At 35.3% G+C, this 18086-nt stretch overlaps 1 protein-coding gene across 4 annotated transcripts in view; it reads right to left on the minus strand.

Moving 5' to 3' along the window:
* Positions 1 to 18086, minus strand: part of c3b.1 (complement component c3b, tandem duplicate 1) — a 56975-nt gene that overhangs the window by 11076 nt on the left and 27813 nt on the right. For all 4 annotated transcript variants that reach the window (XR_012397424.1, XM_005174029.5, XM_009296389.4 and 1 more), the window contains exons 22-30: positions 17722 to 17931; positions 17543 to 17609; positions 16366 to 16452; positions 15877 to 16080; positions 8675 to 8750; positions 8441 to 8600; positions 7566 to 7676; positions 6843 to 6987; positions 6599 to 6762 (exon numbers count right to left, since the gene is read on the minus strand). Coding sequence is in view for 3 of the 4 variants with exons in the window: in XM_005174029.5 (XP_005174086.1) it covers positions 6599 to 6762; positions 6843 to 6987; positions 7566 to 7676; positions 8441 to 8600; positions 8675 to 8750; positions 15877 to 16080; positions 16366 to 16452; positions 17543 to 17609; positions 17722 to 17931 (1224 nt within the window). In the remaining variant the exon portion in view is untranslated. The remainder of the gene's footprint in view (positions 1 to 6598; positions 6763 to 6842; positions 6988 to 7565; positions 7677 to 8440; positions 8601 to 8674; positions 8751 to 15876; positions 16081 to 16365; positions 16453 to 17542; positions 17610 to 17721; positions 17932 to 18086) is intronic.

Below are 18086 nucleotides of genomic sequence, written 5' to 3' on the forward strand. Positions count from 1 at the left end.
GATCAAGGATTATGCCCAACATATGTGGTTATTTTCTATTTATATCTCCTGACCTATGAAATATAGTAAAAATCGAAAAAACGTAAACTTTCCTTCGTGTTTCCCATTTATCTGAATTCTGTGCGTCACTAGAACCGCGTGATTGAAAACAACATATACAGCCTAACAATATTCAACACTGACAATAGTAATGAATGTTTCTCAAATCATAATTTTAGTATTTCTGAACAAACCTTCAACACTGAAATCTGAAAACTGTTTAAATCACCCTGAAGCTCAAGACCGGTTACTGACTGAAGATAAGCGGGGCTGAGCCTGGTCAGTACCTGGATGGGAGACCACATGGGAAAACTAGGTTGCTGTTGGAAGTGGTGTTAGAAAGGCCAGCAGGGGGCACTCAAGCTGTGGTCTGTGTGAGTCTTAATGCCCCACTAAAAGTGAAGAAGACACTATACTGTCAGTGGACGCCCTCTTTTGGATGAAACGTTAAACAGTGGTCTTGACTCTCTGTGGTCAATTAAAATCCCATGCCGGGGTTCCGGTTCTGGCGAGTGAGGGAATGGCAGCATAGTGCATCGTCTCCTCCGACGAAGATATTAATAACCCAACTTAAACTTAAGAAATACCCCAAACTGTTACAAAATAATCGATAATAGTGAGACAACAATGGAAACGAGAAAAAAGAGCAGGAAAACCAACACGAAACTCGTGGAAATTGAAGGCAGACAGCAAGTAGGCACCGCTGGAACACATGCGTTAGCACAGCAACACAATGCTAATCGTCAACAGTCTAGTAACCCTGACAACACGTAGATCAATCTGGAACCAATCCTGGAGGAAATTCAAGACTTTTGGAAGGACAACAACCGCCAGTTGGATAAAATCAAAACCGAATTAAATAAGACTAATCAAAGAATCAGCCACGCAAAGGATCGTATTGAAGAAATTGAAACCCGAATGCAAAACGTGGAGGAAATCATGCAGAAAATCATCAAAATACAATCGCAATTGGAAACAAACAGATTGACCAAGAAGGCAGATCAAAAAGAGACAATATAAGGATATACAATGTGCCTGAGGATGCAGAGAGAAACTCCATGGTTGATTTCGTAGAACAACTGTTGCGCGACACCTTGGATTTTCCCCCAGACACGGAGCTGTATGTAGAAAGAGCCCATCGGGCGCTCGTGCCGAAACCCGGAACAAATGCAAAACCTAGATCGATCATAGTAAAATTCCTCAGGTACAGAACGAAAGAAGAAGTGATCCGGAAGGCATGGGCGAAAAAAGAAATCTTCGTGGGAGAGCAAAAAATATACTTCAATCATGATTATCCTCCCGCGGTTCTCCAGAAAAGGAAGGATTACTCACAGGTGAAAAAAGTAGTTAAAGACAAGAAGATCTGATTCCAAACTCCATATCTAGCAAGACTACGTGTTTACTATGAGGACGGGGTCCACACGTACCATACAGCTGAAGAGGCCTACAGAGACATGGTGAAAAAAGGGTTCTGTGTGGAAAAAACGCCGCAGACAGAATTGTTAATGGAACAACTCAAACATATGTCGTGGAAAACTGTCTCGCATAAAAAGACAAAAAGAAAAAAAAATCAGCAATCAACAGACATCCGAGAGTATCTGCAGGCATACAAAAGATAATTTGAATCTGTCTATGCCATCTACAACAGACAAATACTTGAATTGGTGCATTTATATGGACCACAAAACTTGAAATAATTTCTACTCTTTTTTTTTTCGTATTGTTCAAATAACATCATATTATGTCGGACACGTGAGGTACGTTTTCTTCCATCTCATGTAAATACGGTGAACTGGGGGGCCCTGAATACCACCACAGAAAGAAAGGTCTCCCTCCCACGCTAGATGTCATCAGACTGTCCCAGGGTTGTTTGTTTGAGACCACTAACTTGGAAGCTCAATATGTTTATCAGGTTCTTGTAGTTTTCGTTATCGTTTCGTATATCGTTCTCCAGGGTTCTTTGCTTCCTTACTCAGGGGATATTAAAATACTAAACCAACATAAGTGACGAGACAAAAACAATTTCATTTAATGTTAATGGCTTACTTAATAAAATCAAAAGGAAACAAATATTGACTAAAATGAAGAAAGAAAATGCCCATTTAGTATACTTACAAGAGATACATCTGAATAATTCAGAACATGAAAAACTTAAAAGAATGGGATTTAACCAGATCTATTACTCATCATACACTACAGAGCATAGGAGAGGGGTTATAATATTGATTTCTCACAAAGTTATTTTTGAAAAAATATATGAATATGCTAACAAAGAAGGTCGTTGGAACATATGGAACATACGTTACGTTATTTAATATTTATGCTCCTCCTAGTAGTAAAATGAATCTCTTTCAAAATATATTTCAGACCATAGCCTCCGAAACGCAGGGTATTCTGATCTGTGGGGGTGATCTAAATATACACCTATAACCTGACTTAGACACAAATAAGAAAAAAAAATTTCCCAAACCCATTCTTCAGAAAATTTATGCAATGATGAATGATATTGGCATAATTGATATATGGAGAGGCTTGTATCCAAATACAAAATATTATACACATTTTTCTTCTCCGCATAATACTTACTCTAGGATTGATTAATACGTATTAATACGTATAAAATAGATAGAACCAGAGTTACGAGTTGTGATATTGGAACTATAGACATTAGTGATCATGCTCCAGTCTATTTAAAACTACAATTAAATAATAAATACAAAGACACCCTATGGAAATTTAACCTAAACCTTCTTAATAATCCATCTTTTAAATTACATTTTAAAAATGAAACTCACATATATTTAGAAAATAATGATAATGAAGAGGTCACTCCTCCTATACTGTGGGATGCTGCTAAAGCAGTATTAAGAGGGAAAACTATAGCATTTGCTTCACTAAACAAGAAACTCCGGCAACAGGAATTAAACAAATTACAGCATCAACTAAAATCATAAGAAAAAGAACACAAGATTAATCAAAACCCAAAAATATTAAAACAAATGAAAAAAAGTACAAAATGAAATTAATATGCTATATACTCAAGAGGTCGAGAAAAAAATATCGTTCTCCAGGCAAAAATATTATGAAAGTGGCCCCAAATTTATGAAAATAATGGCATGGAAATTAAGAACACAACAAGCAGACCAAACAATATATAGAATCAGAGATCCTGTGACCAACACAATACAAAACAAACAAGAGAATATTCAAGCTATTTTTTAAATGTTTTACAAAAAACTGTACTCTGAAATGCCTGAAGATAAAAACAAAGAAATTGACATTTTTCTTGACAAATTGGAACACTAACTGACGAACAAAACAAATTATTGTCAATATATAACAGAAACTGAGGTTTAAAAAGGCCATTACTAAGCTTAAATTTAACAAATTTCCAGGACCAAATCGATTTACTGGGGAGTGGTATAGGGCATTCCAAAAAGAGATAATACCTGTCTTGATCTGGTCCTTTAATTGGACCCTAAAAAATGCAACTGTTCCACCATCATGGAAAGAAGCAATTATATCTATCATTCCAAAAGAGGGCAAAGACAAGTCACAGTGTGGATCATACAGACCTCTATATTAAATGTTGATTATAGATTATATACATCAATCATGGCCAGACGAATGGAAGACTTCATGCTCAACCTGATAAACCAAGACCAATCTGGATTCATCCGTCAGCGTCAAACTAATGATAATATTAGACACACATTACATGTTATGAACCATATCAGGAGAAATAAGATAACAGCAATTATTTTAAGTTTAGACGCTAAAAATGCTTTCGATTCTGTCAGCTAGACATTTCTTTATAAAGTCTTAGACAAATTTGGCTTCCACAAAACTATAATCAAAAGTATACAAGCACTTTATGATACACCAACTGCAAAAATAAAGATCAATGGCCACCTCTCAAACTCATTCACATTGGAAAGAGGCACCAGACAGGGATGCCCGTGGTCCCCTCAATTGTTTGCACTCTATTTGGAATCCCTAGTAAAAAGCATAAGACAGAATAAAACAATTCAAGGTATTGTTTTTAAAGGAGTGGAACACAAGATAGCCTGCTACGCAGATGATGTATTGATTTATATAAGAAATCCAACCACTTCATTAACCCATCTCATGAAACAACTCCAATACTCTAGTCCTATCTCTGGATATAAATTAAACATAGAAAAAAATGAAATTATTACATATATTTATAATCCCCCTACAAATATAAAAAATGTATACTCACTAAAATGACATACAAAATCATTAAAATATTTAGGTATCCATCTAACAAAAAACACAGAAAAAATAAACTTCGACCCTGTGACTGCTAAAACTAGAGAACATTTGACCAGATGGAATTTAATCCCCTTTTTTAGCTTTAGTTCGAGGATTAAAACAATTAAGATGAACATTGTACCAAAAATTGTATATTTATTTCAGTGTTTACCTGTAGAAAAACAATTTATAGAATGGGATAAAATGCTTTTGCGCTTCATTTAGCAGGGAAAAAAGCAGAGAGTTCGCTTTAAAACACTGCAGCTGCTGAAAGATAAAGGAGGATGGGCTCTCCCCTCTCTAAAAGACTATTATATAGCAGCACAAATCAAGACTATTGTAAACTGGTGTGACCCACACTATCATGCCCCATGAAAAGATATAGAAAACTTAACATTCAGAAATACGCCTGTTCATGCCATATTAATAGATGAAAAATTACAAAAATATACAAAACAAATAGAAGACCCATGGACAAAACTTACTTTAAATGTCTGGACATCAGTGATGAAAGAATTGAACTTGCTAAAATACTGTACAGTTTTAAAATAGATTGCTTATGATTCTGATTTTACACCAAACAGATTAGATAACAGAGTCAAATTATGGGCAAACAAGGGTATAACTTCCTTTAGTACCATCATTAAAAAGGGAGAAATTTTAAGCTTTCAACAATTAAAGGACAATTTTCTACTTGAAAATCAAGATTTTTATAGGTACCTCCAAGACAAGTGCGAAACTATTACAATCAGAAAATAAAAGGAAAACATGAAGACAATTAGAATCCACTGATAGATCTAATTAAAAAAGTACACACATTAGGTATAAAGTACAAAATAGTCTCTCTGATATATAAGAGTCTGAGAAGCATGAAAACACATTCCACAAATTATACAAAAGAAAAATGGGAGACAGAAAGTGGAACAGCATTCACTGATGAAGAGTGGACAAATATAGGGGAATTTCAATGGAAATCAACAAGTTCATTCAACTGGAACGAAAAAAAAGTCTCCAAAATGCTGGCGTAACTGCAGATGCAATAAAGCAAACCATTATCATATCTTTTGGGAATGTTTATATATTTAAGAATATTGGAAAAAAATACAGGAGGCTCTTGAACATATATTTGAAAAAGATATACCTCTAGAAAGTAAATTGTTATATTTTGGCTGTGTGGATCCAGATACAGTGAAGGCAGACAATAAATACCTTACGCGTGTTCTCATGGCTGCAAGCAAATAAGCAATCACACGCAAATGGCTACAGCAAGAGCGACCAACCCTTAGTAATTGGATAGACGCAACTATTGAGATCTATAAAATGGAAAAAAATCACCTTTGTTGTCAATTTAAAGAAGGATATATTCCTTAAATGGGTTAAATATATTTTAGTTAGAAGACCTGACTTTCTTGCTATAAATGAATAGAAGATGATGTTCTGATAGATACATATATGCTAATGTATGTACATGTATATGGTTACACTTGTTCATATTATAATATGTCCCCATGTGTATAATGAAGATGGTCACTCGATACTCTGGAAGGAATTATATTATCTCATACAATCTATCTAATACATGTGTTCTAACCCTGGATGTAAATAGTGTTTTAATTTCCATTTATTTCTGATTATTATATTATACTTGATCTTTTTCTTATTATTTTTTACTTTTCTTCTCTCTTTATGTTATAATTTACAAAATTTTAGTACTACTGTGTAGTAAATACACCTGACAAAAATGTACATACTTTTTATACCACCTAAGTTCACATGCTGAGATACCAATGTTCCTTGAAATGCTGTATGATTGTACTCAATTGAATGTTCAAAATAAACAAAGTTAAACATAAATAAATAAATCCCATGCCACTTCTTGTAAAGAGTAGGGGTATAACCTCGGTGTCCCGGCCAAATTGCCCCAATAGGCCCTTAACCATCATGCCCTCCCAATCATCCCCATCCACGGAATTGGCTCTATCACTGTCTCTCCACTCCACCTATAGCTGATGTGTGGTGAACGCACTGGCACTGTTGTCCTGTGGCTGCCGTTGCATCATCCAAGAGGATGCTGCACACTGGTGGTGGTGATAGTGAAGTGCCTTGGGTGTATGGCCATACACAATAAATGTGCTATATAAATACACACATTACATTACAGAAATACAATTTTTAACTGTATTATTTGGTCAAATAAATGCAGCCTTAACGAGCAGAACAAGCTTCTTTTAAAACCCCAAACGTTTGACTGTTAGTTTAGATCATTCATACAGGTTTACTTCACCTGAGTAGAGCCGTATCCTCCACCAATGCCACGGTGCTCATTCAACCATCGAAATGGAGCTTCTGCCTCTTCCATGTGGCCACTTTTGATCAGCGCTAGCAGTGCGTAGCCTGTAGCTTCCAGTGTGAAAAAATAATTGTTTGAATCAGGCCAGTGGGAATGATCTGTGGACAGACAATAAAGTATAATGAGAAAGAGAAGATGACATATTGTGTTCATATTTGTGCGTTTAAAATGTAAGTACCAGGTGAGGCAAATTTGAGCAACATGCTCTTCACGCAGGCGTTGTTCGATACGGCTAGCGCATAGCATGCTATAGCTGCTGTATATGGCCTGGTCAGCCGGGAGAAATGCTCTGTCAGATACCCTGCTGCCTGTCTAGACTTATCCTGTGGAGAAAAAAATACAAGTAAAACCATTGAATATGTAAAAAAAAGTACATTATTATAGCCAGTACAAATAGTTTTGGTCTTGTAGATTCATAGTTCACAGGCCTGGTAGTATGGATCAGGGCTGTACTTGTTTACTAATTTAGCCTATTAACATAATATATATTTTTACACTTCATGACCTTGAGATGATGAAAAGAATGAATTGTTCAAATTATTTATAAACAATAATTCAAATTATGTATTTAGATAATGTCTAAATTATATAATGAAACATTTAACAATTTAATGTAGATATTACTTGTTTAATTTAGCTAGTGTGCTAATTATTCTAACTATTGCAAATAGCTATCACTACTACTTAATTTAGCTACAACTATTTAATTTAGCTTCTGTTCTTCTGTTCTTAAACCGTTCAATTTAGCTATTATATTAATTATTTAATTCAGTTATCATTATTTCATATAGCTTCCACTTTATTGATGTTTTAGATTTTGTTAAAGTATTGAATGTAGCCAACTAGCCATATTTAAATGCTGATATTTTCAGCCATTTTAACAAGTGAATAGTGCAGATACCCGTATGTTGACTTCTTGATCTTGGCAAGTAACTTTATCTTGTGCCTCTGCTAAAGCAATGAGCACAAATGCAGTCAAAGATGCTTTGTATTCAGATCCCCGCATAGCTCCCTACAACACAACACAACACAACACAACACTGTGAGAAAACATTCAGATAGTGTTAGGCTGCTTTGACACAGCCTACATTGTAAAAAGCCCTGTAGAAATACAGATGACTATTAACTTTGATTATTATGTCACAGTTATTAAAGGAACACTTTAAAATAGGCTCACCTTGAGCTAAAAAGCAGCATTTTACCATTTTGGAATCAATTCAGCCGATCTTTGGGTGTAGAGGGAACACTTTTAGCTTAGCTTACCTTAGCATAGATCATTGAATCAGATTAGACCATTAGCATTTCGCTTAAAAATGGCCAAAGAGTTTTAATAATTTCCTATTTAAAGCTTGAATCATCTGTAGTTACATAGTAAGGCCGACAGAAAATGAAAAGCTGCTGTTAGGTTTATATGACTAACTAATATACTCTCATTCTGGTGTAATAATCAAGGAACTTTACTGCTGTACTACCATGGCTGCGGCATGAGCAATGATATTATGCAACACGTAACCATATCGGCCTAGAAAATAGCAACTTTTTTTCTTAGTACATAATGTAACTACAGAAAAGTTAAGCTGAGAAAATTATCAAAACTCTAGATGCTAATGGTCTAATTTTATTCAACGATTTATGCTATGCTTTGGAAGCTAAAAGGGCTCCTGCCAGACCCGGAGATCGGCTGAATGGATTGGAAAATTGTAAAACTCAAACGTTTTTACCTCTAGGAGAGTTGAAAAATGAGGCTAAAAAGCGGAGTGTCCCTTTAATTCTTACCGTCATACTGGTGTCATAGACGGGATTGTCCTCTTGAAAAGTTCCATCATAACCCTGTTTATTCTTGAGTAAATAGAGCAGAGGGCCACACAGATGCTTCTCATTGACATTAATGAATGAATGCGCCATGGAGAAAACCTTCACCACATACGCAGTGATCCTGACAGGGCAGAGCAGAAAGACACATGAATTCTGGGAAATGTAAAGCTGTTATTATTGCGTCGGTGTCAATACCATGTGCTGGTGCCTTCATTGGCGTAGGGAGGGTACGAGTCGTCTGATTTTTTGTAGTTAAGTTGATTTTCATAACCTAGAAAATACAATTAATTTAAGAGCACATTAATAATATTAGAGATGCAATAAAATGTTGGTAACAATTTAGTTCATGCACCTTTTCTCACTATAAACTATTAGCCTATTTACTGTCTATTATTGTTATTGTTATAATATTGGCTGTTTTGTTTGTACTTATAAAGTACATATTCTGCATGATCTTATTTTATATCCCTAATACCTATAACTTATCTAAACCTAACTACTACCTTATTAACTAAGCAGCGAATCAAGAGTTTGTTGAGCTAAAACTCATAGTTAATAGTTTATTAACAGCAAGAATTGTACCTTCAATGAAGTGTGACCCAGCTTTTTGTAATAAAACATTCACAAACACAATTTTATTTCAACATAAAAAGTACACTAATGCTATTTTTATTGCTCCGCTTTAAACCATATCCATTTTTCAAATAAGAAATTATATAAAGTCTAAACAAAGATTTGAAAGGAATGCTACAGGGCAGTACAACTGCAAAAACTTTTGTTCGCTTTAACACTAAAAACACTAAAAACCAGTAGAAAGTGAAAATACAAATTTCGTAAAACTTGGTCTCCTAAACATCAGGTCACTTGCACGTAAAGCACTTGTCATTCATGAAATAATAACAGAAAACAATCTTAATGCACTCTGTCTCACTGAAACCTGGCTGAAACAAAATGACTATATTAGCTTAAATAAAGCAACTCCTCCAGGATTCTTATATAAACATGAGGCTCGTCAAACTGGTCGTGGTGGTGGAGTTGCATCAATCTTTAGTGATTTCCTTAATATTAAACAGAGAAACGGACTTATGTTTAGCTCCTTTGAAGTATTATCGCTTAATGTTCAGCTTCCAGATACTATACAAAAACCTATGTTATCTCTCGCTTTAATCACCATATATAGACCCCCAGGACGCTATGTCAAATTTCTAAAAGAATTTTCTGATTTTATTTCTGACTTACTAGTCAAAACTGATAAAATGCTAATTGTAGGTGACTTTAACATCCACATAGATGACGCTAATGATACATTAGGGCTCGCGTTTATGGATTTAATACACTCACTTGGGATAAAGCAAAACGTTGTGGGTCCAACCCATCGCTTAAAGCATACATTAGATCTAATTCTGTCTTATGGAATCGAGGTTATTGACGTAGACATTATACCACAAAGTGATGATATTACAGATCACTACCTCTTACTATATAAGCTATGTTTACCTGAAATCAGCAAACCCGCTCCAATACTCCACCCTAGTAGAACTATTGTTCCGTCAACTAAAGATGAATTTATAAATAACTTACCTGATCTCTCTCTATTTCGTAATGCACCCGCAAACTCAAATGATCTTGATGTAGTAACCAGCAGTATGGATGCCATCTTTACTAGCACACTAAATACTGTGGCACCCATCAAATTAAAAAAGGCTAGAGAGATTAAAACTATACCATGGTATAATAGTCATACTCGTGCGCTCAAAACTGCAACCCGCGCCCTGGAACGTAAATGGAAAAAAACTAATTTAGAGGTCTTTAGAATTGCGTACAAAGACAGTATGTCCAGCTATAGGAGGGCTCTAAAATCTGCCAGGATCGAGCACCTGCGCAAACTGATAGAAAATAATCATAACAATCCTAGATTTTTATTTAACACCATCTCTAAATTAGCAAATAATCGGTCATCCTTGGAACAAACTACTCCACCGCAAATTAGTAGTGATGATTTCATGAATTTTTTTCAGTAATAAAATAGAAGGCTTTAGACAGAAAATAGGAGATGCCAAACTTTCTGCACCGGCTTATACTCCAAATCCTGTAAATATTTCATTAAATCATAATAATAACCTACACTGCTTCAAAATCATAGAACATGAAGAGTTAGTAAAAATTATAAATAGCTCTAAACCAGCTACGTGTATGCTGGACTCAATTCCAACAAAATTACTGAAAGAGCTGCTACCTGCTATAGGAGAACCTCTTCTTAACATTATCAACTCTTCTTTATCTATAGGCCATGTTCCAAACTCTTACAAGCTAGCTGTTATTAAGCCTATTATTAAGAAACCGCAACTAGACACCAACAACTTAGCTAACTATAGGCCTATTTCTAATCTTCCATTTATGTCTAAAATACTAGAAAAAGTTGTTTCCACTCAATTATGCTCTTATCTGCAGACATACAATATTTTTGAAGTGTTTCAGTCAGGTTTCAGGGCTCACCACAGTACAGAAACCGCCTTAGTGAAAATAACCAACGATTTACTCTTAGCTGCTGACCGAGGGTGCGTCTCGCTATTAGTTTTACTCGATCTTAGTGCGGCATTTGATACCATTGACCACAATATCCTCATAAATCGTTTAAAGTCTACAGGTGTCCAGGGACAGGCTCTACAATGGTTTAAGTCATACTTAACTGACCGCTACCAGTTTGTAAATCTTAATGGACAGCCTTCACAAATCTGCCCAGTAAAGTATGGGGTGCCTCAAGGATCAGTTTTAGGCCCTTTACTGTTTACAATTTACATGCTACCTATGGGAGACATTATTAGAAGACATGGGATCAGCTTTCACTGCTATGCAGATGATACTCAATTATATATTTCCACTAAACCTGACGAGACGTCTGAACTTTCTAAACTAACTGAGTGTATCAAAGACATCAAAGACTGGATGACCAACAATTTTCTTCTCTTAAACTCAGACAAAACAGAATTATTACTTATTGGGCCTAAATCTTGCACACAGCAGATCTCGCAAATCAATTTACAATTAGAGGGATACAAAGTTAGCTTTAGCTCTACTATAAAAGATTTGGGTGTCATATTAGACAGCAATCTAACTTTTAAAAACCATATATCCCATGTCACAAAAACTGCCTTCTTTCATCTGAGAAATATCGCTAAATTACGAAATATGCTATCCATCTCAGATGCAGAAAAGCTAGTCCATGCTTTTATGACTTCGAGACTGGATTACTGTAATGCTCTATTTGCTGGCTGCCCAGCATCCTCTATTAACAAACTTCAATTAGTACAAAATGCAGCAGCCAGAGTTCTGACCAGGTCTAGAAAATATGATCATATAACCCCAATTTTATCCTCCTTACACTGGCTGCCTCTTAAATTTCGTATTGAATTTAAAATATTACTTCTCACCTATAAAGCTCTAAATAATCTAGCTCCTGTTTATCTAACCAACCTTCTGTCTCGCTACGAACCAACTCGCTCCTTAAGATCTCAAAATTCAGGGCTTCTGGTAGTACCTAGAATAGCAAAATCAAGTAAAGGAGGTCGAGCCTTCTCTTTCATGGCTCCTACACTCTGGAATAGCCTTCCTGGTAATGTCCGAGGCTCAGACACACTCTCCCAGTTCAAAACTAGATTAAAGACCTATCTGTTTAGTAAAGCATACACTCAATGCATCACCTAGCGGGTTCCACACTGGCTTCTGCATCTTGCTTATATACACTATGAACAGCAGCTACGCTAATTATTCTCTTTATTCTCTATTTTCACCTGGGGATACTCATCCCGAGGTCCTCAGATTAGGCGGAGTCACTGATTGGATCCAAGACCAGCGACGTGATGATCCCAAGGATTCCATATCCGGGACCAGGCCATATCCTGAGCTGCTGCTGCGCTGATGGTCGTGGGGAGTGGAGAACATGAGTCTGATTCCAGCGACGCTCCAGGGACAGACGAGTCTTCATTGAGGCCATCTTCCAGCATAAACCACGGCGAATGAAGTTCTGCACAAGACTTTTGGCCAGCGGAGAAATTAAAATGGTCGTGCCCAACTGAGTCTGGTTCTCTCAAGGTTTTTTTTCTTCACTCCCATCAGGTGAAGTTTTTTTTCCCTCTCCGCTGTCGCCACTGCCTCGCATGGTTCAGGATTGGTAGAGCTACGCATCGATGAATTTGCTCTTCAGTTTTTGAACTCTCAGTAATGATTAAATCACACTGAACTGAGCTAAACTGAACTGAACTGAACTTAAACACTAAAACCTGAACCACACTGTTCCAGTTACTGAACCACACTGTTCCAGTTACTATGACCATTTATGTGAAGCTGCTTTGACACAATCTACATTGTAAAAGCGCTATACAAATACAGCTGAATTGAATTGAATTGAATTGAACTAACGATATTTATAGGGACATATTATTGACAAATAAAGTCACGCAACACCAAATAAATACCACAAAACACAATGGTATTTGTAGTCCAACATATTTGCCTCACTTATCTATCTTAAGTTTTCTACCATGGTCAGTTTACCCAATAGCTCACATTTTATCCCTGGCTTTTGAGTCTTCAACTATACTTAGCCATCAATGTATCCTCTTCTTTATCTTTATTTCACTGTAGGTCTTTATTTTATGTTCATGTTTGGGTTTTTATTTTATTTTATTTTGTTCTTTTAGTTGTATACCAAGGTAATAATAGTTTTGGATTTTTCGTTAGTTTTAGTTTTTATTTCGTTTTGTCTTCTTGTTTTCAAATTCAGTTAGTTTTAATTAGCTTAAGAGGTAAATCTACTAGTTTTTGTTATTTTTTTATTAGCGCTGTCAAAATTAACGCATTAACGCATGCGATTAATTTGAAATAATTAACGCGTTAAAAAAAAATTAACGCAATTAACACAGTTTTTTTTTTTTTTTCCTGTTGTGGCCAGGGGCAGATGCTTGGCAGTTTCCCGCTGTTTGGACGTACTTTTCGGACCGGGCTGATCATCTTATGATTGATCATCTTATGATCTGATTGGCCCATAAAACACTTAGCAGACTGTCATGTTTTTCTGCCTCAGTGATTGATGGTGCTGTGAGCTGTCTGTCACGCTCTGAAAGTAAGATGTTTCTTTTCCGGAAAGAGTGGCCGTATGACATAATCTGCAGCCCATTGGTTCTTTTCTTTATTGACATTTGGCTGACCCAATCCCAAACTTCCATGTTGGGCTCTGTGTAACGTAGGTGTGTATTCGTCAAAATAGCCTGTTTCCTAAGCGTGGGTCCGCGCTGCGGGAGAGCAGGCTTTTGCGTCTGCACTCTGCAGCGGGGCACAGATCAATATATTCCTGTCTATTCTATCTAGTTACCTATCTGTCCATGTAAATATACTTTTTTAAACTTTAAAATCTGCACCACGGCCGCGGCAACTTCCTATGCTGTTTCCTTAACCTGCAAGTCTTTATTTTACAAATTATAAAGAATATCTGCTTCTCACGCTCTATGAAGAGTGTCAGTCATGCATTTTAAGATGCACTTGGTCAGAAGACAAGCGCATGAGACATCATGACATTGTGTTTTTGATCGTCAGCATGATGTAGGCTTATAGTGACAATAATATTTATACAATATGGTTATAATGATATTCATACATGACCAAACTAGTGTGCAACTTAAGCAACTTTTTTTTTTACATATAGTTTTGTAGTTCTGCCCAAATAAATATTTGTGGCATTTTTTAATTGTTTAAGTTCATTTGATAGATAATGTAAAGGCTGTTAGCTACGTTTGATGTTTCATTGTTGAGTTAAACATTTTTTTAGGGTCTCTGACACATTGCTTTTATTATTTATCTTTTTTTATTAACCAACATTAACTGTGTGCGTCAGCAGGCAGTTTTTGTTATGTTCATTATTTATTAGGCTCCCTCAAAACACACAAGCATCCACATTTCCAGTGTGGATTATAATTTACTTTTAATAATGAATAAATCAAAAATTTGTTTTTTTATTATTTCCTATATATGGCTTTTGTGCTTTTATGGAATGGGAGTTGGTAAACATATTCAAAGGCATGCACAGATTTTCAATACATTATTGTTATTATTATAATTTTCCATATCTGCAATGCCTGTATTTTGGCATTTTTTTGCAGTCCACTTAGAATTCAACATGGAGATCAATGTTTTCTTTATTGGCATTGATTGTTTTGAAATTCAAATGGCTCTAACATGCCTGTGTTTTTATTTCTGTAATAAATATGGCTGTCAACCCAGGATCTTGATGGTTTATTGTGGGTATGTTGTTTACATGAAGAAAAATTAAAAATTCTAATAATGAATTATATTTTCAATTTAAACAGTATTTGTCTTGCGTTTACATTCATTTTACACTCGAATAACCAAAATTACGAGTTTCAGTCTTTTAAATGTGATCAATCTTGATTAATCGCGATTAAAAAAATTTAAGTGTGATTAATTAGTTACATTTTTTTTGATTGACAGCATTATTTTTTATATATTAAAATTGCTAAGTTTTGTTTGTTTAGTTTTAGTTTCAGTTTTTTGTGTGTGTGTGTAAATTAGGATATTTGTTAGGTGCAAGGCTCAAAATCATCAGAATAAATATTGTACAATAAAAACTGAACCAAAGATAGGCTACATTTTTTTGACACAAGAACACTACCATCTACCCATCCTCAAATTTAAATACAACAGCCCACAAGATAGCAACCTTAAGTACAATATGTGTGCAAAGCTGCTTCTGAGATTCTTTTGTGACAATCTTGCCAAGTTTGGACTCAACATATTAAAAATATGTAGTCAGCAATCATAATCATCACCATGATCTGAACAGTTTCTTACAATTACATTTTGCAAACCAACTGACGCATGATTCACTTATTTAAAATCCATTAAGACTTCAGCAGGCTGTCATGTACTGTTTGTGTTCGGTTCACCCTCTGCTGAATCACTGATGCGCAGTATTATCGGTTAACCACTTCTCGAATTTGATCTCAGTGTACTGTTCCAATAACTGAATAACTCAGCATAAATTGGTATATTTCCAGTCAAAGGGGGTATCAGGAAAGTAAAAAGTAAGTTGTCTGTAAACACGTGCTTAGCGTTACTAGAGAACTTAATAGTTAAAATGATCCAGTTTGATTTGGTGAATCAGTTCAACTGGTTCACTTAGAAGATCCGGTTAAAAAGAACGATTCGTTTGCGAACACTAATACAGAAATAAAACCAATTATTGGACACAAATGTGTTAAATTAATACTTTTACGTGTCTGCTCGGGTATTTATATTTGTCACCATGCTGCTGTAGACCCAAGTCTTGGCATCATTTGTATCTAAAAGAAACAAAGTTCATCCCTGTTTGAGTGTCATTGCACCTCTCTGTATGTATTTGATGGCCTCTTCTCTGCGACTGATTCCCACGATCTCCCAGTCTGCACTGCGGTCCAGGTAATGAGCTGCGATGAGGGGCAGAGTGATTCTGGCCAGGTTCTGCTCCACACAGCCTCCGGGCATCCGGATCAATGCTGCCAACGAGTCCTCCTTAATGGAGTTATCAATACTGTCTGCCAGCAAATCGCCTGGAGAAAATAATTTATTTTAATGCTAGAAAACGAATAAACTGCCATTAATCGCATCCAAAATAAAAGCTTGTTTTGACAAAAGATATGTCTATGTTTTATATATATATATATATATAATAAATAATAAATGTATTATATATATATATATATATATATATATATATATATATATATATATATATATATATATATATATATATATATATATATATATATATAAATATTAAAACAGCTTACAGCTTACAAAACATTTTAAGAATATGTTTTAATAAAATGTCACACCTCTGACATTGACAAATGTTTCTGGTACAGATTTTGGCACAACAGCATCCAACTGCATCTTCTTGACTTGAATCAACTGTTGCCCAGCTTAGATACAAACAAATCATAAATCACAGACACAGGTCAGAAATCTATAAATGAAAGCATTTCATTAAGAAATGAGGATAATTCACAGATGCCTTGTTAATACATGTAATTAGTGGAATTTTTATATATTTTTAGAAGAAACGTAGTGTTCAATCTTATTGGAATGATTAATTCACATACATGTGACAAAGAAGAAATAAGATGACGTTTTTGTTTGGATTTGTTTTCTAACTGTAACCCCTCTTATCTTGTTTCTTTTTTATCATTGTCTCCTACGGTACCTGTATTTACTGGATTTAGTAGATATGCGTTTGAGTGAAATGTCATGTGTTTGAGTAAAATGTTTCATCCTATAAAGATCTGACAGCATTTCTTACAAATTTCAAAAAATTAAAAGTATTGCAATTTAGATCATTTTTAAGAAGACAATTAGTCAAGAAAACTATTATTTTTTCTTTTGTTGACAGTCATGGGTATAATAAATATTAGTATGGATTTTTTAATTCTTCTGAAGTTTGCAATGTGTTGCCTAAAGTACATATAAACCTGATGAAGACAAAATTTATAGAAAATTAATAAAAAAATGGCAACACTTTAGACAGGAAGCCAAGTTGGAAAGAGAGAGAGAGAGAGAGAGAGAGAGAGAGAAGCGGGGGTAGGGAAATGTCCTCAAGCCGGGATTCGAACTCGGGACGCCCTGATGTGCTACTGCACCATATGTCGGCATGCTAACCACTAAGCTATTGGGCTGACATTTATTCAGTTTTGAAGTTAGTTTCAGCAATATTATTGGATGATATAAAAATGTCTTTTAGTCGATATATTATAAGAGACACTTGCTTTGTTTACCAATTAAGTGGATCTTGTTGGATTTACATTGTAAACATTAATAAAAAGTTAAAAAGGTATTATTTTTAGAAGAAATTATAAAGTTTAGAAGAAATTTCATCAGTAGTTCACAGAATGAAGCAAAACAAAATATGTTTTACATACAAATGGCAAATCTAGAAAATCTGCTAATTTACAAGCGGTCTCACTTTTTCCAATAGCTGCCATTACATGATAAACGTTCATTAAACTCCAGTCTCACCACTGCCTCCTTTCTCTGATGGGTTTAACACAAAGCTCCTCACTTTAAGTGTCTGAATGCCTTCAACCTAAAACACACACACATACAAAACCATCAGAAACTACACCTTTGCACCATCTTAATATCATGTTAAAGATTCACTGTATATAATAGGCACACTGTTTATAATAGGCACTCACTACTACGCGTAGATTTTTCTTCACTGCATCTTGACCCATGAACGAGGCAGCGACAGCAGTGACCTGTAAAGGGAGCTCCCCTGTTTTCAGAGGGATGATGGTGTATGTAATGAGTTTAGAGGAACCGGCTGCTACTGTAACCTGCTGTCTGTGCTGTCCCGTATAGGCCACACTACACATGTCCTCTGTCTTCTCCAGGATCACCATCACCTGCGAACACACATCAATCAGGTTATAACTAGGAATGTGAATGAATATTCACTATTTGAAAACTAAAAGACATCATTCGAATTTCACAAAACTTCAATTTGCTGGTCATAAATAGAGCGAATTTATAAAAAATACTGAACGTCCGAACTAAAACT

The sequence above is a fragment of the Danio rerio genome, chromosome 22 (assembly GCF_049306965.1).
Source record: "Danio rerio strain Tuebingen ecotype United States chromosome 22, GRCz12tu, whole genome shotgun sequence".
NCBI lineage: Eukaryota > Metazoa > Chordata > Actinopteri > Cypriniformes > Danionidae > Danio > Danio rerio.